The sequence below is a fragment of the Talpa occidentalis genome, unplaced genomic scaffold (genome assembly GCF_014898055.3).
Source record: "Talpa occidentalis isolate TD23 unplaced genomic scaffold, MPIMG_talOcc4v2.1 talOcc4.12, whole genome shotgun sequence".
In the NCBI taxonomy this organism is placed as follows: Eukaryota; Metazoa; Chordata; class Mammalia; order Eulipotyphla; family Talpidae; genus Talpa; species Talpa occidentalis.
In genome coordinates, this window is record NW_023601212.1 from 45,995,191 (window position 1) to 46,019,148 (window position 23,958).

The 23,958-nt window shown below is 43.7% G+C and overlaps 1 protein-coding gene across 1 annotated transcript; it reads right to left on the reverse strand.

Moving 5' to 3' along the window:
- Positions 1 to 1,744: 1,744 nt before the first annotated feature.
- Positions 1,745 to 23,800, reverse strand: SMIM7 (small integral membrane protein 7). The gene is made up of 5 exons (XM_037506097.2): positions 23,732 to 23,800; positions 23,609 to 23,650; positions 23,057 to 23,109; positions 19,203 to 19,293; positions 1,745 to 14,887 (listed from the first exon to the last, which is right to left on the reverse strand). The coding sequence occupies exons 1-5, from the start codon at positions 23,755 to 23,757 to the stop codon at positions 14,872 to 14,874; spliced, it is 228 nt and encodes a 75-aa protein (XP_037361994.1). The 5' UTR covers positions 23,758 to 23,800; the 3' UTR covers positions 1,745 to 14,871.
- Positions 23,801 to 23,958: the final 158 nt, after the last annotated feature.

A 23,958-nucleotide genomic window follows, 5' to 3' on the forward strand; every position in this document is an offset into this window, starting at 1 on the left:
TGTGGAGCATGCCTGTAATTTCCAAATCCTGAGCATGGATTTGCTATCAGGTGACTGGTGAACATCTCCCCAGTCCTAACAGTCTTTTTCCTGCTGCCCCAGGTCTGTTATTATTCTTAGTAATAATGAGAAACACTACAGAGAGTAGCATGTTGCTGCACCTCCCCCTGCAGTGACCTTTAGGGCTAACCGTCCCTAGGTCCGGCTGGGCAACCAGCACGCAGGGGGAGAACAGCAAAACCCTCTGAAGACATACCTGCTGCACCTCCCCCTGCAGTGACCTTTAGGAATGGCTTTCGCCACGGTCCCTAGGTCCGGCTGGGCAACCAGCTCCCAGGGGGAGAACAGCATAACACCCTGAAGCAGAGGAAGCACAGCAGAAGTTCCCTGAAAAGACAGAAGCTTATCAAAAGATAAACGACCACCAGGAACCACTACAAGAATGCTAAAAATCTTATCGTCTTTCTAGAACTACAAACTTTAATCCCTTATTGTCTTTCTAAATTTCCTTCTTCTATAAAAGTCATTGCTTGTTATGTAGATCACCACCCTGATGGTGATAGGCTGAGCCCATGAGCAAGCTGATTTCATTGATATTCATTGTCCCTGTGCTTTTGGAAAACATATATACTGGTCACAAACTCAAAGAAAATTACACTCAGATTTTCACTCTTGAAGTGTGTCTGTTTGTCATTTCTTTCACCGACGCCCTGACCACCCTGCACGCTTCTCTCAACCCTGAGGTAGCCTCATCGTCTACTGCTGTGCTGGTCCGCGGCAGCATGTACTGAGTACAGGGACACATTCAGAAAATGTCTCACTAGGCAGTTTTGTCATTGTGTGTATCAGAGTGTAATTACACAAACCTAAATGGTACAGCCAATTGGGACCACTATTGTATATGTGATTCTTTGTTGACCTATATGTTATGCAACACATGACTGTAATGGATGTTTTAAGCCACTTAGCATGGGGGGACATTTGTTACCCAGCATTAGCTAACTGAGACACAGTTACTATTGTACAGTTCAGTCCTCACTTAAAGTCACAGATAGGATCTTGGAAACTGTAACTTTAAGTGAAACAAGGTTAAAAAAAGCAAGTCCTTGAATAATATGGTTTTGTTCATTCTAGGGGTGTAAAGGTAGTCAACATTATAATAAAACAACTTTTATTCTCATCACTGTTATAATGAAACAATGTTGAAGGAAACCACTTTGGGGACCTGATGAACTCTTCAAATGACACAGTGAAGGAGACTGAGGTTGAAGAGTGATGAGACTCACCCACAGTGACAGAGACCCAAGGGCACAGCTGGGATTGCAGATCAAACTAATTCTGAGCTGTACCTCCATGTTTGCTCACCTCCCAGCTTGTGTTTGCCTTTGCTCACATGTTCTGTCCTCTCCTGAACCCCTGCCCTGTCCCACCACAGCTATGACCCTTCTCTACTCTGATCTGCTGTATATAACATATCCAGGCAGGTTTTTTGCTTATTTTCTTGATTATACCAATCTTCCTTCAGTTAAGTACAGGCAACAAAATAATCATACATAAAAACAAGTACACATGCAGCTCTCCTGCCTTACTATGACTATGTGGGCGTTTCTATCACAAACCTTTTCTCTTTGAAAGCAGGAGCAGCAGCTCTCTGCCCAGTGTGTCTATCCAGGTGTCTCTTTCTCTTTTCTCCTTTTCCTAATAAACATGTCTTTTAAAATGTAAAAAAAAAAAAAAAAAAAAAAAAATGATAGCAACATACACACAAACAAAAACATGATAGCAGCATACACACAAAGGAAATCTTTCCTGTTTCTCTGCTCCCCATGCTTTTTCTAGGAGCTATGTATCAGTTTCTTTATATTTAATTCTTCAGAACCCCAATCAGGTAATGTATTTCGGAAATTGAAAACACGTTTTTGTCTGTTTTGAATTTGTAGTCACAAAACTATTCTTCTTGCTTTCTTTCTTTTTAAAAGATCTTAAAAAAATTTGGTGAAGTAGCCAGTAACCCATTTGAAATGTTCAGATGATCTAATCATTCGATAAATTATTTAATCCTTTGTTAGACTAGAGGCTATTTTGCTAATGCTGGTGTATGTTCTTGACTACTACCAGGAAGCAAAGAAAATCAGTAACTGTTATTCTAATTCTCTAGTGAATGAATCTGTTAAACACTTTAAGTGCCAACAGAAGTAAAGAAGACAATCTTTTATTCTTTACTGTAGGATAAGCTATAATTTGTGACTTTTATCCACGATTAGCCTTTTGTACTCTAAATGGCTCTTTCTGACATTGGGTTTGAATCTTTTTGTGACCTGCTCTAAAAACTCAGGGGTCTCTCATGTCATCTGGCCTTAGTCTTTGGCCCGCTTGTCACATACCACACATCACACACTGCACATGTCATTCCCAAGTGGACTCACATCAGCCACCGAGCTATCCAACTAGGTGTCTTGGTCCTTGCTCATCAGAGGAGCCAAAGTCACGTGATTGGATTTGGGGCTGGATGATGACTCCAGCCTAGCGTACAGAATTCCTGGACCTGCAAGGAAACACCGGAACCCAATCAGGTACAAGCCATCTCCCCAAGTAGCAGACAGGAGTTTGTGCTGAAAACACTGGAGGGCAGAACAGATGGAAGCCACAACAGAAGACCCCAAACTGTCCAATGAAGGTGTTAAGACCCCCAAACATAGGAAGCAACATGATGAGGAAACACACTTCTGAAAGTATTTCTTACAAACACACAGCAGGATGGGGTGGGCATCAAATTCTGGGGTGGCCCTGTCACAGACAGACATGTCCCAAAAAGGAGAGGCGACATCCTCAGTGACAGCCAGGACAGGGACTTGAACACAGACCACAATTCCCTCCCCATCATCCCCAAACCTCAAAACACTAAAAGCTCAGACTTTTAAGTTTGCAACAAACCCCTTCGGTGGCAAAGCTTGTCTGAGGCCCGTATAGTCTTGGCTTGTCTGACTATATGTCTCTGTGGAATGTTTAGCTACAGATATACTGTTCCCCAATGAGCCCAGACATGTCATCGGCTGGATGGGTGACCAGCAAGTGGGAAAACTGTGGACTGGGTCTGGTGCTTGGGGTTTCAGACAGGTTGTACCAGTGAGACCTACTGTGTGTTGGGCATGCCATATACCTTCCTCGCACAAACTCACTCAATCTGCATCAGCAGGCAAGGGGTCAGCCAAATGAACAGGAAGCAGTGGCACTGGATGGGAATAGGCCAGGGGACCGGGGCTTCATACCAGCCCTGCCAATGACTTATGGGACTGTGACCAGGTCACTTCCCTGGACCCACCTCAACTTCCTCATTGGGAAGATAGGCAAGATGACAGTACTCTGGAGAACTATGCTTATGCCAGAGGGTAGAGATGACAAATATAAAGCCCTGGCACAATAAGTGTGACATCTGTTCACATAGTAAAAGGTGCAGTTCAAGAAAGAACCCCAATCCTGCCTGCACACATCACACATGGCTACCCCTCTCCATAAGCCACATAAACACATCTCACAGAAACCACATACAGCACACCATACACAGGCACATTCTACACCACATGCACCTCACAATCTTACAAACCACATGTGCACACACCACACAGTTCATACATGACATGTGTGCCACACACATCATAGACAATAACACACCATACACACACCAACACATGTACCACACGTTCCATATGATGTTCACATGTGCACACACACTAATCATTCTCTTTCCTCCCCCCTTCACACTCACTCATGTGTGTGTGCACCATTTATCAAAATTCCTTTCTTGAATCTGCAGTGCACTGTTCAATGTGGCCAAGGCCATGAATGCCCACGTGAGAGTACAGTTTTGATGCAAAGTAGATAAACCAGGAATCTATCCATACCCAACTTTCCTTGCTCCAAGGTCAGGGTCTCCCCCCATATCATGCAGGCAACTATGCCCATTTGTCTTGAAGCACATCTCAGAACTAGAGAATCATGTCAATACCCAACAGCCTGAACAGAATAGTATCCATAAAATAATTCCTTACGACCAAGTAGGATCTATTCCAGGGACACAAGGATGGTTCAACATCCGAAAATCAATCAACATTATCCAACACATCAACAAAAAGAAATATAAAAACCATATGATAATGTCAATAAATGCTGAGAAAGCTTTCGACAAAGTACAACACCATTTATGATAAAGCCCTTGAAATTCTCGGGATACAAGGAACACACCTCAGTATCATAAAGGCCATATATGACAAGCCCATAGCCAATATCATTCGCAATAGTGATAAGTTCAAAGCATTTCCATTAAGATCTGGAACAAGGGCCTCCCCTGGTGGCGCAGCGGTTAAGCGCTGGGCTGCGAAGCTGCCCACAGCCTCTGCAGCACCAGTTCGATCCCCAGCCGCCGGGCAAGGGTCCAACATGGCACGCAGACCTCTCCTACCACGCCCGCTGCTCCCCTCAGCAGTGTATTTCCTCACTCTGCATGTTCTGTTCCCCGCTCTGGCTCTGGTGAATTCTCTCACCCTCCTGTGCTTCTGACTGTACCCAGTGCTTGTATAAATAAATAAATCAATCTTTAAAAAAAAAAAAAAAGATCTGGAACAAGACAAGGATGACAAGGATGTCCACTCTCACCATTGATTTTCAATATAATACTGGAAGTCCTAGCTAGAGCAATAAGACAAGAGAAAGACATATAAGGAATCCAAATAGGCAAGGAAGAAGTCAAACTATCACTATTCGCAAATGATATAATATACACAGAGAACCCCAAAAACTCCACAGAAAAACTAATTAAACTAGTCAATCAGTTTAGTAAAGTAGCAAGATACAAAACCAACACACAAAAATCAGTAGCCTTCCTATACACAAACAATAAATCTGAAGAAATCAAGAAAACCATCCCTTTTATTACTGAAACAAAAAAAAAAAAAATCAAATACTTGGGAATAAGCCTAACAAAAGAGGTAAAGGATCTATACAAAGAAAACTGTAAAACACCGTTAAAAGAAATTGAAGAAGACACAAAGAAATGGAAAGACATGCCCTGCTCATGGATTGGAAGAATTAACATTCTCAAAATGGCCATCCTACCAAAAGCAATTTACAGATTCAATGCTATTCCAATCAAAATTTCAAGGACATTCTTCAAAGAAATAGAACAAATATTGATGAAATTCATATGGAGCCACCAAAAACCCCAAATAGCCAAAGATCTCCTGGGAAAAAAAAAAGGAAAGGTGGGGCCTCCCCGGTGGCTCAGCTGTTGAGCGCTGGGTTGCGAAGCTGCCCGCAGCCCCTGCAGCGCCGGTATGATCCCTGGCTGCTGGGCATGGGTCCCACATGACGCGCAGACCTCTCCTGCCACCCGCTGCTCCCCTTAGCAGGGTACTTTGGTCCTTCTGCCTGCTCTGCTCCCCGCTCTGGCTCGGTGAATTCTCTCACCCTCTCGTGCTTCTGACTGTACCCAGTGCTTGTATAAATAAATAAATAAATAAATAAATAAATAAATAAATAAATAAATCTTTAAAAAAAAAAAGGAAAGGAATGGTGGCATCACATGCTCAGACTTCAAACTATATTACAAAGCCATAATAATTAAAATGGCATGGTATTGGAACAAGAATAGACACACAGATCAATGGAACCAAATAGAAAATCCAGAAATAAACCCACAGATTTACAGTCAACTAATCTTTGACAAAGGAGCAAAGAATATGCAATGGAGCAAAGAAAGTTTGTTCAATAAATGGCGCTGGGAAAACTGGGTTGCTACATGCAAAAGAATGAAGCTTGACTACTACCTCACACCATGCACAAAAACCAACTCAAAATGGATTAAAGAACTGGACATAAGACCGGAAACCATAAAATATATTGAAGGAACTCTAGGTGAAACACTACATGACATACACCTCAGTAATATCTTTAAAGACACATCACCCAAAGTAGAGATAGTGAAGGCAAAGATAAACAGCTGGGACTACATCAAATTAAAGAGCTTCTGCACAGCAAAAGAGACAGTAACCAAAACAAAGAGACACCCCACTGATTGGAAGAAAATTTTTGCACACAACACTAATGATAAAGGACTGATCACAAAAATCTACAAAGAGCTGATGACACGCAACAAAACAAAATAAATAATCCAATCAAAAAATGGGCAAAAGAGCTAAAAAGAAACTTCTGCAAAGAGGAAACGGCCAATAGGCATATGAAAAAAAGGTTCAACATCACTTGTAATCAGGGAAATGTAAATCAAAACTACAATGAGATACCATCTTACACCAGTGAGAATGGTACATATTAAAAAAACTAGCAACAACAAATGTTGGCGAGGATGAGGAGAAAAAGGAACTCTCCTGCACTGCTGGTGGGAGTGCAAACTGGTCCAACCACTATGGAAAGCTGTGTGGAATCTGCTAAAGATGGAGCTTCCATATGATCCAACAATTCCACTCCGAGGTATTTACCCAAAGGACACAGAAAAATTAATTCAAAAGGGCACCTGCACCCCTATGTTTATAGCAGCACTATTTACAATAGATAAGCTATGGAAACAACCCAAATGCCCCAAAATAGATGACTGGATCAAGAAGATGTGGTACATATATACAATGGAATATTACTCAGCAATTAAAAAAAGATAAACTCATGTAATTTGCAGCAACATGGATGGGGCTGGAAGGGATCGTGCTCAGCAAAATAAGCTGGAAAGAAAAAGCAAAATACCACATGGTCTCACTCATAGCAGGAATTTAGAAAACCTTAATAAAGGACCAGGAAAAAGACTAATTATAATAAAGTAAAAATCAAAATCAACAAGCAACTGTAAACCAGAGACACACTATGGGGGGGGGGCAGGAGGGAGTAGGATCAAAACAAGGGGAGTGGGAATTATATAGGGACTATAACCAAGATGAAAATGCATACATTGTGCAAAAATGAAAAATGATGTAAAAAATATAGAAAATTTAAAAAAAAATTACATTAAAAAAAAAAAGACCCAACAGCCTGGACAAGGTTCTATTACCACCACAGTTTTATAAGGAGAGGTCAGGAGACATAAGCAAGCGGTTGCCTTTCTAATGGAAAAGGTCTGACCCACAAACCCACATGAGCTACCACTTCTGACAATGTCCCAGGCTCGCAGGCATAATCATGGAAGACAAGTGCAGAAAAGGATGTCTTTTTCCTTTTTAACCTCAAAACATAATGTTGGTTTTTCTAATTTTTTCTGGATGTTCCACCTGTTTACGTGTGTGTGTGTGTGTGTGTGTGTGTGTGTGTGTTTTCTTTTCTGATTACAGGTAAATCAGTTGATATAGCAAAGTATAAACAAAGATTTAAAGAAACGCCCTCTGATAAGTATGCGGGAACTCTGCTGCACTGGTCTACCTTTGTGTGAGTTTGAGGTTTTCCATTTAAGACAAAAGAAAAGCAATCACACAGCCAGGTCAAATCATGTCTTGTCTCTGGCTGTGCTCATTTCACAATGGGAGAGTTGCATAGTTGAGAAAGAGACTATGGGGTCCACAAAGTCAAAAAATAGTTACTGTCTGGCTCTGTGTCAGGCAGAATGCTCCCACTCACTCCCAAAGATGTCCCCATGCTAATTTCCCAAGCCTAAATAAATTATGATACACAGCAAGGAGAATCAAGGCTGCAGATGGAAGTAATGTTGCTCATCAACTGACTTTGATAAGATTATCCTGCATTACCAAGGTAACCATAAGCATCCTAAATAGAGAAGAGGGAAGAAGAGTCAGAGTTAGAGAGATAGCATCATACGAAAGACTCAACCAGCCATTGCTGGCCTGGAAGATGGAGGAAGGGGCCATGTGCCCAGGATGCTGGTACCTCTGCAAACTGGAGAAGGAAAGGAAACATTCTCCCCTTGAGCCTCCAGAGAGAACCAGCTCTGCCAATACCATGATTTTACAGAAATGTAAAATAACAAATCTGTGGTTTTAAGCTGTGAAGTTTGTGGTCATTTGTTACAGCAGCCACACAGGGAAAACAGCTTGAAGCAGCCGCCCAATTTGAGTTTTCTGCAATGCAGTATTCTTAAATGTAGCTACTTGTGACTGAGGATTTGGGTAGTTTAAGGTACTTAAGGTGGAAGGTGAAACAGCCACATAACGGCCAGTGGCTACTGAAATGCCGACACAGGCCTTCACTACTCATACCATGGTCCAGAGCAGCATGGACGTCCCTGGAGGAGACTACTAACGTGGAATCTAAAGTTCTACACATCTAATTTCACTAAGACCACTTCCCACCATGAGATTGATTCATGGGAGACGTCACAGTCTAAAACAACGGTTGAAGCAACAACCCACTTTCACACAAATACTTTCCTGTGGGACCACAGGAGACTAAGACCCTTTGTCGCAATTCCCAGGGTGTTTTCCTAGACCACATGGAGGGTTTTTTTGGTTTTTGTTTTTTAATATTTAATGTTTGAGGCATAGCATTAGCCAAGGAGATGAATTAATAGCTATGGACTATCTTCTACAGGCCAGATCCTTGACCATATGCTATGGGCTGAATTGTGCCCACCTCCAAGTTCCTATGTTGAAGTCCTACTGCCCAATGACTGTATTTATAGAAGGGGCTAACTGAGCCCCTTTATTTAATGAGCTAACTGAGATTAAATGACGTCATAAGGGTGGACGCCTGTTGTTTGATACCCTCATAAGAAGAGAGACATGACGCATGCACTCACCGAGGGAGGCCATGTGAGGCCATGCTGTGGAGGCAGCCATCTGCAAGTCAAGGAGAGAAGCCTCACCAGTAACCAACGCTGCTGGCACCTGATTTTGGACTTCCAGCCTCCAGAACTACTTAAATAAACGTCTGTTGTTAAAGCTGCCCAGTTTGTGCTATTTGTTGTGATAGCCCAAGCTGACTAAGCCCTCATTTATACCTTACAAAACCCCATCAAATTTTTTTAATATGACCTTAATTTATTAAGAATAATGACACTGATATAAACACCCCACTGTACTGAGTGTCTACCCTATGTCAGGTGAGTTAGGGGCCAGTATTAATGCTCTTGTCCTCATTGTCCACAGTGAGGGATCACAGATGAGAACATGGAGGCACAAAATGAGATGCTGCCCCATGTCACACTCTAAACAACAGAACCTGAGCCTGACCTAGACCTCCATCTTGCTTTCCGTCACAACTGTTTTTTCCACTTTCTTCTCCAATTCATCCAGTAAACTCTAGTTAGATGCACTGAAGCTTTATTACCTCTAAAGTAGCTTCTGTAGTTCCACCATACTCTGTGGTCCACATTTAACACCAACAGCTATGACAGTAAGATGAACTGAACACAGATGAACAGGATCCACCACATCAGATGCATATTTTTTTTTTTTTAGATTGTTAAAGCAAACTATTAGCAAACTTTTCCAAAAGGGTCAGATGGTAAATGTGTTCAGCTCTGTAGACCAATGGTCTCTGTCTAAAGGACTCAATTCTGTCCTTGTAGCTCAGAAGTGATCACCAACGATACATACATAATCAAAAAGGTGTGGTAGCACCCCACTAAAACTTATTTGTGGGTGAGAAAATTGAATTTGGGCCTCCCTAGCTGTGTAGAGTTAAGTCTCAGTGCTATTACCACTATTACTAGGCATGAGTTGAGCCTGAGTTCGATCCCCAGCCAGGGAGCTAACCTACATATGGTGCAACAGACCTCTCCTGTCTTGCCCACTGCTCCCCTCAACAGTGTATTTCAGTAAATCCACCTATTCTGTCTCTGGTGAAACCTCTCAATCCCCACACCTCTAGCCTATACCCCAGTTCTTCTATGCAAAAAAAAAGGGGAAAAAATTTGAATTTTTTCTTGATCTTTGAATTGAATTTCCTTCTTGATCTTTTTCAACCATTTAACAATATACAAGTCATTCTATCTCATGGGGTCAGATGTGGGGGGCAGTTTGTTGATCCCTTTTCCAACCCAAAAGAGCCCTTGGGTTGAAAAGAAAGTCACAGAGGGCTGTACCTTGGACTTGTTCTTGCATTTTTTTAATTGAAATACGTCGATTTTGAATTTCCAATTTGCTATAGACTCGTTTGCAGAGTTCTCATCCAGGAACACTTGCTATCACCAAACTTTCATTTCAAAGAACTCTCAAGTGCTAGAGAGGGGCTCAGAATGGATCAAGGGCTTTTCTCTGCATCATAATGAAAATCAAGGGAATAGGGAAAACAAATCCCGTAAGTAGAATTTACATCTTTAAAAAAAAAACAAGCGCCTTTTTCTTTATACACAAACTGTGAATGTTTTTCATAAACACAGGAAAACATCAGGAGAATTGTCAAATATTTCATAAACTCTAGCTTGGTTAAGGAGATAATGAAATGGTTGAAAACGAAAAGAAAATGCCTTGCTAATGACAGTCTGGCTGGCTTTTCAAATCTAACCACTTCAGATGAGAGCTGATATCATTACCACATCGCTGCTACCCAGAGGAAGAATCTCAGGGAACCCAGGAGGGATGATGCCCCTAACTATCCAGAGAAATGAAACTGGGTTTGACCTATTAACCATATCACTTGAAAACAGCTAGCTCAATTTTCAGCAAGTTTGAAATACACGCTTGCAAGTGTCTGTTAAAATCCAGACCACAAGGTACAGAGCTGGTTCTACCTTAGTGGCTCTGCATGGAGGAGCACGTTGGGAATCTCCACCACCCCCTTGCTCTAAGGTCAGCAAATTTTTCCCATAAAAGGCCAGATAGGCAATATTTTCAGCTCTACATGTTGAAATTCTGCTGTTATGGCATGAAAGCAGTCAAAGCAGCGGTAGGCTATAATATGTACTAAAAGGGGCATGTCCGGGTGCCAATAAAACTTTATTTACCAAAACAGGAAGTGGGCCGAACTAGGCTAGCAGGGCATAGCTTTCGACTTCTGCTCTAGAGTGTCTGGAACCGAAGTACAATAAGAAATTAGAGCAGGGATGGGCTCTACTTTTTGACATAGCAAGAAAGGATAGAGCAAGCAAAAGGGGGTTTCCAACATGAACCCCAAAGCAAAGGTTTTGGGGCCAGTTGCTTCAAACTCAGTCTTCTTTTTGTTCTCTATGTGACTGCTTGCCTGGGCAGCTACTTCACTTAAATTGCTCAAGGGCGAACAGTCGTAGGCATTTATTACTTAGATGGTGGTTAAGGCCAAAATGGAAAGTAAGCTGGTGTGACATCAACTAATGTCACTTACACAGAGAAACAGTCATCTGGGTAGAGCTGAACACTTTGTCCTCATTCATAGGTTAAAACTGAAGTGGCCTAACTCCCTAACCCTGTTCCTAGTCAGAAATGATGGGAATCTAGAACCATGTTTTTCAGTATTATGTGTAAACATACATAAGTACAAAGGAATGAACAAAAAACAAGTAAGTAGACAAGGATATAAATTGTAAAAGATGCATTTTTCTTTGAGGTTCTTAGCCTGAAGCTGTCAAGAAAGATCTCTACTTAAAAGTAACCCCCAAAAGTCATTAGGTATGAATTGATGAGCTGGTCATCATGATGTTACTTACAGTAGTCAAAAAGAGGAGACAAAACAAGTGTTCAGCAATGAAAGACTAGTTTAATTATGATACACCCTTACCATCGCTTATTTGCAGTTATTAAGGAATGGCAGTTCAGGAAAAGATATAGAAATATAGTCATTATCAGATGAAAAAAGCAGATTAGTAGATAAAAAAATACTGTGTGGAAAGAAAATGCAAGTACCGTATCCAATGCATGTGCACAGAGAAAGAGAAGGATGTGCACCAAGAGGGAATTTTCATGGCGAACAGGATTATGGGTGGCTTTTTCCCCTGAGAACAAAGCCACATTTTATAATTTTTCTAAAATAAATCTGCATTGGTAGTAAGAGACTTAATAAAACAAACGAAAACCACAAGCCACAACAGTGATGTAAAGATGTAGGTTTTTCAGGTACTCCCAAAAGGAAACCAGCAAAGGTCACAATGCTGGCCATAGCTGAGTTCCTAACAGTGGACAAAGTACAAGCTCAGCCCAGCCACAGGGCCAAAGTCAAAGAGAGATTTATTGGTGCCACACAGGATTAAAAAGAACACCAGGAAAGTGCTCTGGCAGCCCAGAAAATACAAAGGATATGATGCTGAAATGAAGATCACAGAACCTGAACCGCCTTATCCATGTTCAGAAAATGTTGTATATTCAAACAGGTAAAGGAAAATGCTGAAAAGGAAAGAAGTGGGAAAAGGCTGTCCATCATGGAAACTGTTTCGAGTCACTTTATTTTTTTTTTAAATTTATTTATTTTTATACAGGAAGGGGGGTATAGGCCAGACACGCAGGAGGGTGAGAGGATTCACCGGAGACAGAGTGGGGAACAAAACAGGCAGACTAAACAAATACATTGCTGAGGGGATCAGCGGGCAAGAGAAGAGAGTTCTGCTTCGCCATGTGGGACTCTCGCCAGCCAGGTGGGATCGAAGCCACACTTCAGAGGCTGCGGACAGCTTCACGGTGCAGAGCTCAACCGCCTGCGCCACCAGGGAAGCCCAGTTACTTTATTTTTTAAAGATTTATTTATTTATGCATACAAGAACTGGGGTGTAAGCCAGGGGCGCAGGGGGCGGGGGGTGGTGTGTGAAAGGATTCACCAGAGACAGAGTGGGGAGCATAACAGGCAGATCTACTGAATACACTGTTGAGGGAAGCAGCGGGCAAGACAGGAGAGGTCTGCTGCACCATGTGGGTCAGCCCTCTAGTTGGCTGGGAATTGAACTCACGCTGCAGTGGCTGGTAATAGCTTGACAGCACTGTGTCTCCAACCCCTGCATACCAGGGAGGCCCTCTTTCCAGTTATTTTGAATGCCATGACAGCTTTCACAGTGCATGAGCTAGCGGCAGGAAAGAACGTCGGCAAGAAGAGGATACCCATAGGCATGGAGCAATGACCCCACACATAACTCATGCACACTTAAGACGCATGCAGAGGGGAAGTGTGCAGAGGGGAAGGAACCCACCACAGTTCCACCAGCAAGGCACAGGGATGGGATTTGCCCTCACATCTAAGTGACCCAGGACATAAGCGCTTAAATGCCAGGGACCCCATGCACTCAAAAAATCAAGACTTCCATCACCTCTGGTACCAATGCAGGTTACTGAAAGGTTCCAAAAGACATGTGTCCATGAGCTACAACTTTAAAAAGGTCCAGCAGCCTCCAACATGCATCCCCCAAAGTTCCCTGCTTATAAGAATTTAACAATGAGATAACAGTTCTCTGTAGAAAAATACAACTATTGACATAAAACCTCAATAATGCATTCTGTTCTCAGAGCTCGACCCATCCCTGTAACACACAAACGTCTTGCCTCACTGAGGCCTCAGGGCGGTCTGAAGAAAGTTGCACAACTTCCTCACACTACTCGCCCGCATGACCCTGACCAGCCAACATCTTGGCAGTTTGGTTCTTGTTGACAAAGACAAGGGCTTAGGCAAAGCAGCTCCTATCAGCAGATACACTCCATCACTTACACACCATGGGGTGCATGTGGTCCAGGACTGACATGAGACTAAGTTACAGAGGCAATGACAGAGAATGATGTTAGTTGAGTAGTAATACCAGTGGACTTGACTCTGGTCCCAACCAGAGTCAAGTGAAGTCCCAACCACATCACTGGTCTTCGAATACTTCCAGCACAACCAGGTCAAAATTGTATTTGCCCAATTTCTACTTGACCTTTTTGAGCAAAATCCAAAAAGGAACACCTAACATTTCCTCTTTTCTGACTTGTCCACAGGCTCCAAAGTAAATCCTAGGTGTTTCCCACAGCATAATTCAGAATAATTCAAGTTGGAAATCAACATCGTGGTTAAAAAAGTATATAAACAAAAGGTCCTCTTTAGAAATGGGCTTTATTTTCAGTGTATTTAGTTAGAAAAGTCTGCATATTTACTTTTTCCTCCCATAGGTTTACCTACAGGTCAAGATTTCAAAACCACAATAAACAAACCAAATACCCATGGGAGCTGGGTACCAACTGGCCAGTGGTCATTTCATTTTGGCAATTAAAGCAAGTACTCCCTTTCAAAGTGGATTTCTGTGCAAAACACCATATTTCCTTGAATGAGGCTCACTGTTTTCAATCTTGAGATCCCCCACTTGAAGAGCAGACCCACAAACCCCAACTTTTCAAATTCAGTCCCAATATCATCATAGAAATCACTCTCATTCCAGCAACTGTACAATAATAAATGGCCTCAAAAGCTACTTTATTTAACAGAGAACTTCAAGCCAAAATTTCTCGTAATACCCACCCACCCCACCAGTTGTTCTGTATCCCTCTTCAATGGGATTCAGTCATTTTTCACCCTTGAAAGTCCTGGGGCACAAGCTGAGCAGAGTCTGTCGGGATGGGGAAGGAATGACTTTTAAACATCTGTATAATTCAAACCAAAAGGATGGTTCTTTAAAATAAACCAAGAAATATCCAGATATGGGTTTCTAGTGGAAGTCTGACAGAAAAGGGACTCCAATTTAATAAAACACTCTTAGACATGTCTTTTCATCTGTTGAGAAGGCAGTATCATCACATCCCTCAAATAAACCCCCAAAACAACTGAAGTAGACAGCATTTCAATGCTGAGACTAAATCAAAAGTATCTTTGAAAAGAAAACAGTGACATGGCTAGAAGCCATGTGCATCTTGGTAAACATTTTTTCACCCACCACGAGCTTGGGCTTTCTGGGAAGGTCACTGGTTTTCCAGTTAAAAACATTCTTAAAGTCACCAGGAATGGAGGAAGAGAGACTTGGCATCTGAGAAGGTGTGTACCAGGATCCACATCAGCAGCTCAGGAGCCAAACAGCCTAAAAAAGCCAGACAGCAGAAATATCCATGACAGTGGGAAGCTAATATTCTGAGAACATTAAAAAAGACTTTATATTACCACTCTTAAGATTATTTACATTATAATTTACAATATATTTTTATATATTTATAAGTAATTCTTCTGTTACACCATAATGTGGGTACACTTATCACTGTGAACTGTATACTTAAAACCTTTTTAAAGGTATCTGTAAAGATAAAAAGAAAAAATAATCAAAAGTAAAGTAAAATAGAAACAAAGACCAAAAAAAAAGGAGCTTAAAAAGTACCAGAAAAAAAGGTACCCACTTCATATGAATGTGAAACATTTTATTTATTTATTTGTTTGTTTGTTTATTTATTTTAAGATTTTATTATATTTATACAAGATCTGGGGTACAGTCCAGATGCACGGGAGGGTGAGAGGATTCACCAGAGACAGAGTGGGGAGCAGAACAGACAGCCTGACGAAATACACTGCTGAGGGGAGCAGCGGGCAAGACAGGAGAGATCTGCTCGCCATGTGGGTTGCTCCAAGGCGGGTTGCTCCAAGGCCGGCGAGGATTGAACCAGCACTGCAGAGGCTGCAGACAGCTTCACAGCGCTGCGCTCAACTGCCTACACCACCAGGGAGGCCCTGCATAACATTTTAGCCTATTTTCTACTATTGCAAGTCAATGGCATCCTTCACAATTAAAAAAACCTTTATGGGCCTCCCTGGTGACGCAAGGGGTTAAATCTCAGCATTATGAAGCTATCAACAGCCACCGCAGCACAAGTTCAATCCCCTGCCAGAGAACTGACCCACATGGCACAGCAGACCTCTCTTGTCTTACCCACTGCTCCCCTCAGCAGTGTATTTCAGTAGACCTGCCAGACTTCAAACTACACTACAAAGCAAAAGTAACCAAAAGCAGTATGGTACCGGAATAAAAATAGATGCACAAATCAGTGGACTAGAACTGAGAGTCTCACACTTATATGGATAGTTAATTTATGACAAAGGAGCCAAAAGTATCAAAGGAGAAATTATCTTTAATAAATGGTATTAGGAAAACTGGTCAACCACATGCAATTGAATCAAACTAGACCACTATCTCATACCATACATGAAAATTAATTTCATAATGGTTTGGATGTAACACCTGAAACCATAAAACACACAGAAGAAAAAAAGACAAAACAGTCCCCAACACTGACATCAGTGACTTTTTAGTGATCTGAGTAAAAATGGCAAGGAAAACAAAAGCAAAATACACAGTGAAAGAAATTCATTAAAACAAAGACACCTTACTGAACAGGAGAAAATACTCAGACATCACAAATCCAACAAGGGATTTATCCAAGATCTATAAAGTCTTCATACAACTCGACACAAGAAAACAATCAAAAATGGACAAAAGAGTTAAACAGACACTTCTCCAAAGAAAACACACAGATGGCCAACAGGCACATGAAAAAATGCTCATCATCATTTATTATCAGGGAACGCAAATCAAAACCACAACGAGATAACACCTCTCACCCATGAGAACAGTCCATATCAAAAAACCAGAAACAAGGTGAGGTTGTGTGAAAACAGGAACTCTCATACACTGTTGGTGGGAATGTGAACCAGTCTAGCCTCTATAAAAAACAATACAGAAGTTTCTCAAAACACTAAAACTGGAGTTACTAATATAATCCAGCAATTTCAATCACAGGTATCTACCTGAAGATTGTAAAAACACTAAATCAAAGGAATGTATGCATGCGTATGCTCAGAGCATTATCTACAATACCCCAATTGAAAAATGGGCAAAGTTTGGTATAGACCTAATTCCCAGGATGATACACAAATGGCCAACAAGCACATGAAAAGATGTGTAATGTCATTATCTGCCAGGCAAAAGCAAGTCAAAACCTTCACATTCATTAGCATGGCTATAATCAAAAAGACTGACAATGGCAAACACTGGAGGATGGAGGGAAACTGGGACCATCATACACTGCTGCTGGGGATGAAAATTGCTACAGCTACTTTGGAAAATTGTCTGGTAGTTCCTTAAAAGGCTAAATGTAAATATAAAGTTACCTATGACCCAACAATTTCACTGCGGCATATACCAAAGAGAACTGCAAAAACCTGTACACAAATGTTCTTATCAGCAATACTTAACTAGTCAAAAAATGGAAATACCCCCAAATATCCATCAACTGTTGAGTAAATAAACTGTGGCATATCTAAATTCTTTTTTTAAAATAATCCTTTTTACCTTTTTAAAAAAAATAATTTATTTATTAATTTTCGTGTGGAAGAACTGGGGTGTAGGCCAGAGATGTGGGGGAAGGGGGGGTGGTGAGAGGATTCACCAGAGACAGAGTGGGGAACAGAACAGGTGGATTGACTGGACTTCACTACTGAGGGGAGTGGCGGGCGAGACTGGAGAGGTCTGCTGCACCAGGTGGGTTAGCTACCTGGCCAGGGTTCGAACTCAGGTCTTTTGTGGTGGGCCTTCACAGTAACAGCACTTAGACTTAACCCTTAGGCCACCAGGGAGGCTCCTAAACTGTGGAATATCTATACAATGGAATATTTATTCAGCCTCACTAGGGAATGAAGTGCCTATATGTGCTACAACACGGAAGCACCATGGTGTGCTGAACGAACGAAGTCAGACACAAAAGGCCGTATGTTTCTAATGCCGTGAAATGTCCAGAATAGGCAAATCCAGAAAGATAACGTCAATGAGTAGTTGCCAGAGGTGAGGAGGCAAAGGAATGGAAAGTGTCTGCTTAATGGATTTGTAGTTTCCCATGAGGGTGATAAAAATGCTCTGGAATTAGATGATACAACCTTCTAAATACACCACAAAAGATTGAATTGTGAAGACCTATTTCCACGATTTACCTGTAAACCCTTCTCTATGGTTTGATACCCTCATTTTCTCAGTACTTGCCCACCACCCCAATATCTTATAGTGAAGGTTTCAACACCTATACCAGTTAAAAGAACGATTCAGTGAACATGCTCAGACACATGACCTACATTGTTCTTTTCTTTGCATCTACTTCATCATTCTCTCTTGTCTGACTAACTCATCTCACTGTTCATCTGCTGGTCTGTGACCAGCGTAGCAGCCTCAGGCCTGTGACCACCCAGCTTGGCCCCCCCAGGCCAGTTCAGTCAGTAGCCCAGAGTCCTGATTTTGTTTCCCGGGAACAGAGTCTGAGTGGTCTAGCTTGGTTTCACCCAGGCTGGGGATTCTTGACTCCTGCACGACCACTGGGTTAGGGGTCAGCACAACACGGCCTCAGGGACAGATCTACCTGCTGCTTATTTTGTGACTGGGGTTTTATTGTCACACAACCATGCCCACAACTGTGAGAGTTCTAGCATTACAGAACAAGGTTGAGGAATTGCGCCATAGTCAGCCTGGCTTGTAAAGCCTGAACTACTGTCTGCCTTTTACGGACAAAGTGTGCTAATCTCTGATCGAGGCCAACCTCCTCCTGGGAGTCCCAGTTAGACTTCCTGCAAATTCCCTGATCTTTTCATGAACCCTCTTTGTACTTGAGCAGACCTCATCTGAGTTCTTAAAAGGGCCTCTCTGGACATACATCACAGAAACATTCCCCAGTGGGACAGTGAAACCCATCCTCCTCTGAGCACCTAAGTTCTGGAATTATCTCCTCCACTAGGATGGCACAAGGATAGCACAGCACCCCCTAATTCAATGTCTCAGTCACTCAGGAGTGCTGACCTTTCATTCTCTTCCTCTCTGGGGAAAGCACACACAGATGGGCCCAGCATGGCTGAAGACACCAGACCCTCCTACTGTCCCCTACACTGGAAGGAGAACCAACCTAATTGGATTTCTTTAGTCTAATTGTGAAAATGGACATAAAAACAGAAATAACGTCCAACTTCTGCTGCTTTCTGCAGGAGGGGAGCAGAGCACAGCAGCAAGCTGACCATTCAAACCACATTATCAACCTTGGCAGAGGCCTAGGATATGCTAAGTTGACAAGAGCTGGCAAGAAGTGACAGGGCTACAGGCTCAGGGAAGGAACCTCCTGGTAGCCCCTGCTGAGGTGCCAGACACAACCAGTTATGTGAACACCATGCTCCAGTCCAAGCCCCACCTGGGCAATGGGAACATAGCTTAACCCCTGCAGACCCGATTCTTCCCTAGCTTAGACAGTTCTTACTATGAAAGCATCACACAAAAGCAGACTGAGAAGTCAGAAAATGACCACATGATGGCTCATCATGTGGTCTGGAGAAGGCTGCTGTAGGAGTGACAAGGAAGGGCAAGGGCAGGTCAGACTTACACAATCATGCAGAACATCATGAAGACATTCCACAGAGCGATGAAGATTCGAAAGTATCTGAGGCTCAGTAAGAACTCCCGGATGTTGTCCCCTGGAAAGTCAGAACGCAATTTTACAGGATGGCTGACATTTTGATTTCACAGCTATAATGTGCAACACCCTGCACCCACTGCCCCCTGGTTCCCTTTGGGTCTCTCCAGCTCCCTACCCCCACCACTCAGGCTGTTGATGTGACTGACCAGACGCCACCCTCAGCCTGACTGCCTCAGGGAGAGACACAGGACCCAAGTAAATCCAGTGAGAGTCAGCCCTGGGACTTCTGCCCCAACAACTTCCTGCTTCCTGCCAGGCCTGCTGAGCTGGGGCCAAAGACAGCCCCTGCCACCTGTTTATATATGACCAGCAAGCTTGGAATGGTTTTTAAGTTTTTTACTGGTTAAAAAAAAAAGAGAGACTATTTTGAGACACCAAAATAACATGAAGTCCAAATTTCAGTGTTCATAAATGCTGTTTTATTGGAAAACAGCCATGCCTGTTCATTTGCATTTTGTTCATGGCTACTTAAGCTATGGAGGTGAATTCTACCAGAGACTGCATAACCACAAAGTCTGAAAATAATTACAATCTAGCACTTAACAGAAGTATGTGCCAAGCCCTGCTCGAGAAACCTCTGTGGTAATCTCAGTCAGCCTGACAGTAAAACAAACACAGAAAAGAGCTAGAGAGGCTCAAACACTGGGATGCTGGATCCACGTAAGCTGAGGACAATCCACCCCTGCAAGTTTCAATGTGCTTTACTGACTGAGCTAGGTTTCCACGTTTGCAACTGATAAAGCATTCTAATTCAGTCAAGTACCCTGGGGGCTTTGCTCTGTTGATGACTTACTCTGATCTCCTATAATAAGGAACAGAAACCCTCTATTTTTTTTTTTTTTTATTTTTTTTTTTTTTATTTTTTTTTTTTTTATAGAGGCATGCTTTATTTATTTGTTTGCTGGTTTGTTTGTTTGTTTTGTTTATACATGCACTGGGTACAGTCAGAAGCGCGGGAGGGTGAGAGAATTCACCAGAGCCAGAGCGGGGAGCAGAGCAGGCAGAAGGACCGAAGTACACTGCTGAGGGGAGCAGTGGGCGGCAGGAGAGGTCTGCACGCCATGTGGGACCCTCCTCTGGTGGCCGGGGAGCAGCCGGGGATCGAACCGGCGCCGCAGAGGCCGCGGGCAGCTTCGCAACCCAGCGCTCAACCGCTGCGCCACCGGGGAGGCCCGGAACAGAAACCCTCTAAAAGAAGGCAGTTTGGTATAGGCATACCCTCCTTTTATTGTGTTTCGAAGATACTGCATTTCTTACAAACTGAAGGTTTGTGACAACCATTCGTTGAGTAAATCCACAGGCATCATTTTTCCAACAGTACAAACTTTTCATTTCTGTTACATTTAATTAAGGTTTGCACATTTTTTTTTGATTCATTACTTGCATACTTAATGGACTCCAATATAATGTAAACATAATTTTTATAGGCTGGTGAAACAAAAAGTTGTAGAACTCACTTATTGTGACATTTGCTTTATTGCAGTGCTCTGGAACCAAATCCACAATACCTCTAGGATTTGGGAGTATGCCTATATGTTAAGACCACTACAGAATTGGGTTCCAGAATCTTCCTCTAGGGTTTCCAGTTGATCATCCCCCGCCTTCAGGCCTCCAGAATGAGATGTATGGGTCCAGGTTTGATGATCTACAAGAGTGCTATCCAAGGAGTTGTCTATAGACTGGGGCTGTCTGCTAAGTATGGAATACCACACATGAACTCAGAAACTTTCATAGCAACCTGAAGTGACAGCCACTTGACATGGCTATACCATCCAAGTGCACTCATTAGTATTCTAAACCCAGGTTAGATGTCTGATATTGTCCAACCTATGGAGTCAGCCTCAAGTAGCACAACTTGTTAATACTGACCCAGGACAGACTGAAAATACCAGAGCCAGACCTGTCTCCTGGATATCTGAGAGGCACTGCTCAGCAAGGCCCATCTCTTGAGCCCAAGGTCTCAAAACCAAGCCCTCCCTCCATCAACAGATGCTGACTGAAGGCCACTCATTCTTGACAGCCACCAAATGCAGGGGATCCAGGGAGGAACAGGAGAGGTATTCCTGCTATAAGGAGCTCACAGGGAGGAAAATGCTGGAGTCACTGCATGTGTGATTACCAGCCCCTCATGAGTACCTTGGGAGCATATCCTGGGTGGGGGCCATGGGGGTGGAAGAGCCTACCTAGCATCCTGTTAGCAAGGGGAGTCAAAAGTGTCTGAGCAAGCATGAGTTCTGACCTTAAAGGTGAGTTTATTGTCCATGTGTGCAGGTGCTCTGGGTCAGTCTCTGAGGTATCTATGATCTGGTTTCCTACTGTGTAAATGAGGGTGCTGTGGGACTGGGAAGACCTTAGCATAGAGCCCACATGCAAAGAGTGTTAACAACCATAACCACTACAATATTAGGGGCCAGTAGAGGATGGAGGGAGGGGGTGTAATAGACAGCAAGTAGCAACAGGTACCAAACTGCGACTGGAAGGAGACTCCAGGGAGAATATGCAAGACAGAGAGGCTCAGATTAGGGCACAACCACCATTCTGGTCATCTCTGTCATGATGCTCCTATACTACCTCGTGCCCAACCTCCTTCCCAACTTCCTTTCCATCGCCCCTATTCAGATCTGTAGATGGCAGCCCTGGGGCCTTGTAGATGCAGTCCACATAGAGGGTAAGCTGCTGAATAAACACATGAATGAATCAACAGATAGATCGCCGAGTGATTAAGAGTATGATCTCTGGGATCATAAAAATCAAGGTTTCCATCCTGATGCTGTCACTGACTTGCTGTGTGGCCATAAAGCAAGTTTAGCAACATCTCTGAGGTTCAGTTTCCTCAAGTGTCAAATGGGAAAAAAACCCTAACTTTTTAGTGGTGGAGGTAGAATGAAACACCACAGGAAGCACCTACAATGATAGCCATCAGCACAGGACCCCAATAAAGGGGAGCCGGGGAATTGTCATGCAAACTGCTGCTGACATTCTCATGCATCCCTCCCAGCTCTCACCACCTTGGCTGCCACACCACTTCCTCAGAGCACCTTCCTCTGGACAGCAATCCAATCACCACCTCACCAGACACCTCTTCCTTCATTGTATGTCCCATCTCATGGCAGTACAACTCACAAGGCAGAGATCACATCTGCCAAGTTCTTAGCGGTATCCCTAGGATCCAGCACAATGGCCAGACCATAGTAGGTGCTTAATAAAGGTTTGGTTGGTGAATGAATGAAAGGATACAATAGTCATGTACACACCCCATTAGATTCCAAATAGTCACATGAATAAATTCAGCAGAAAGCACACATCGCAGAACCTCCAGAGGTCAGGCAGTGAGGGGGTATAAAGATGAGGGGGCTGGGGCTGGGATGAGGTGCACACCATAAGCCCTGGGGCATCAACAGGTGCCATCCACTCATTCATTCACTTGTACTAAAGTTCTGGCAGTGCAAAGACACAAGGATGAGCCAAAACAAACATGGCATTTTTCTCAAGTATAAGGGACATATGGTCAAATGTAAGGGACATGTATTACCAGATGACACCATACATAAGGGAAAGCTACAACTGTAGGAAGTAGTACCATATATTGGGGAGGGCTAGTAGGAGAAGGGAAGAAAGGTGGGCAGAAAGAATGACACATCCTCAGGATCCTCACGCACACATGTGCACACACACAAACACACGATCAAAAAGAAAACTGCTGAGAAAGCATTATCCTCTCTGAACTGGTCCAATCCCAGAGTCCAGAAAGTAGGCCTTACCTGTGCTGGGCTCTCTTGACTCCTCCCCAAAGCCCTGAGTGTCCTTCTTTTTCCTGCAAAGAGGAGCAGACAGCATTCACTCTCAATGAAATATAAAAACCACTGTCTGGTTGTCCGACCCCCAACTCAGAAGGCCGCGGACTCTCAGCGTCAGCTTTGGCTCTGCCACTGAGCTGCTGTGTGACCTCGGGCAGTTCAACGGCCCTCTCTGGGCCACCATCTGTCCCGTCTATCACAGTCAAGCCCGCTGAAAGAGTGGAGAGGATGGCCCAAGAATGCCGAAGGTGGAGCAGAGGGTACCGGTGGGGTTAAGAATTTCTAGGGGGTATGGCCTCAGGCTCGCCGGTAGGGCAAGCAGAGGACTCCGCGGAAAACGCGAGTCGGTGACGTAGAGGAACCGGGGGCGGGGCGGGGCGGGGCGGGGCGGGGGCGGGGATGGACCGCGTGGGAGGCGGGGCCAGGGAGGGGCCTGAACGCGGGGCAGGCCCACGCCCGCAGGGGCGGGCCTACGGGTCCCCCGGGTGGAGACGCGAACAGGCGAGGCCTACTCACAGCTTAAAGTTGAGTACCGCCCCGGCGTTCATCAGCAGCGTCCTGCGAAGGCAGAATGCGGTTACCTGGGTCGCCCCCCACCGTCGAGCCCTCTCGTCCCAGCCTCTGGTACCCCCTAATTACCCGAACAGCAGGATGTCCCCGATCATCGTTACGGCCGAAACGTCCGTCAGAACCGGAAGCGGAAGTCCCCCGGAAGGCGGGGAGAGGCGCTCGTGTCAACAAATCGCGGAACAGAACTGGCCACGCCTGGGCCAATCAGAGGTGGAGGCAGGCAGGGTCCCAAGGTCCGCAGGTCGGGCCCCTTTAGAGACGAGTCCCTCCCCCCGAGGCGGCCTGGAGCGCCGCGA

Bases quoted from the DNA above. Each gene is read 5' to 3' on its own strand.
- SMIM7 (XM_037506097.2), bottom strand. From the start codon at position 23,757: ATGATCGGGGACATCCTGCTGTTCGG. The intron at 23,651-23,731 runs GTAATTAGGGGG...CTGCCTTCGCAG, and splicing joins GGGGACATCCTGCTGTTCGG to GACGCTGCTGATGAACGCCG. The intron at 23,110-23,608 runs GTGAGTAGGCCT...TCCTCTTTGCAG, and splicing joins GCGGTACTCAACTTTAAGCT to GAAAAAGAAGGACACTCAGG.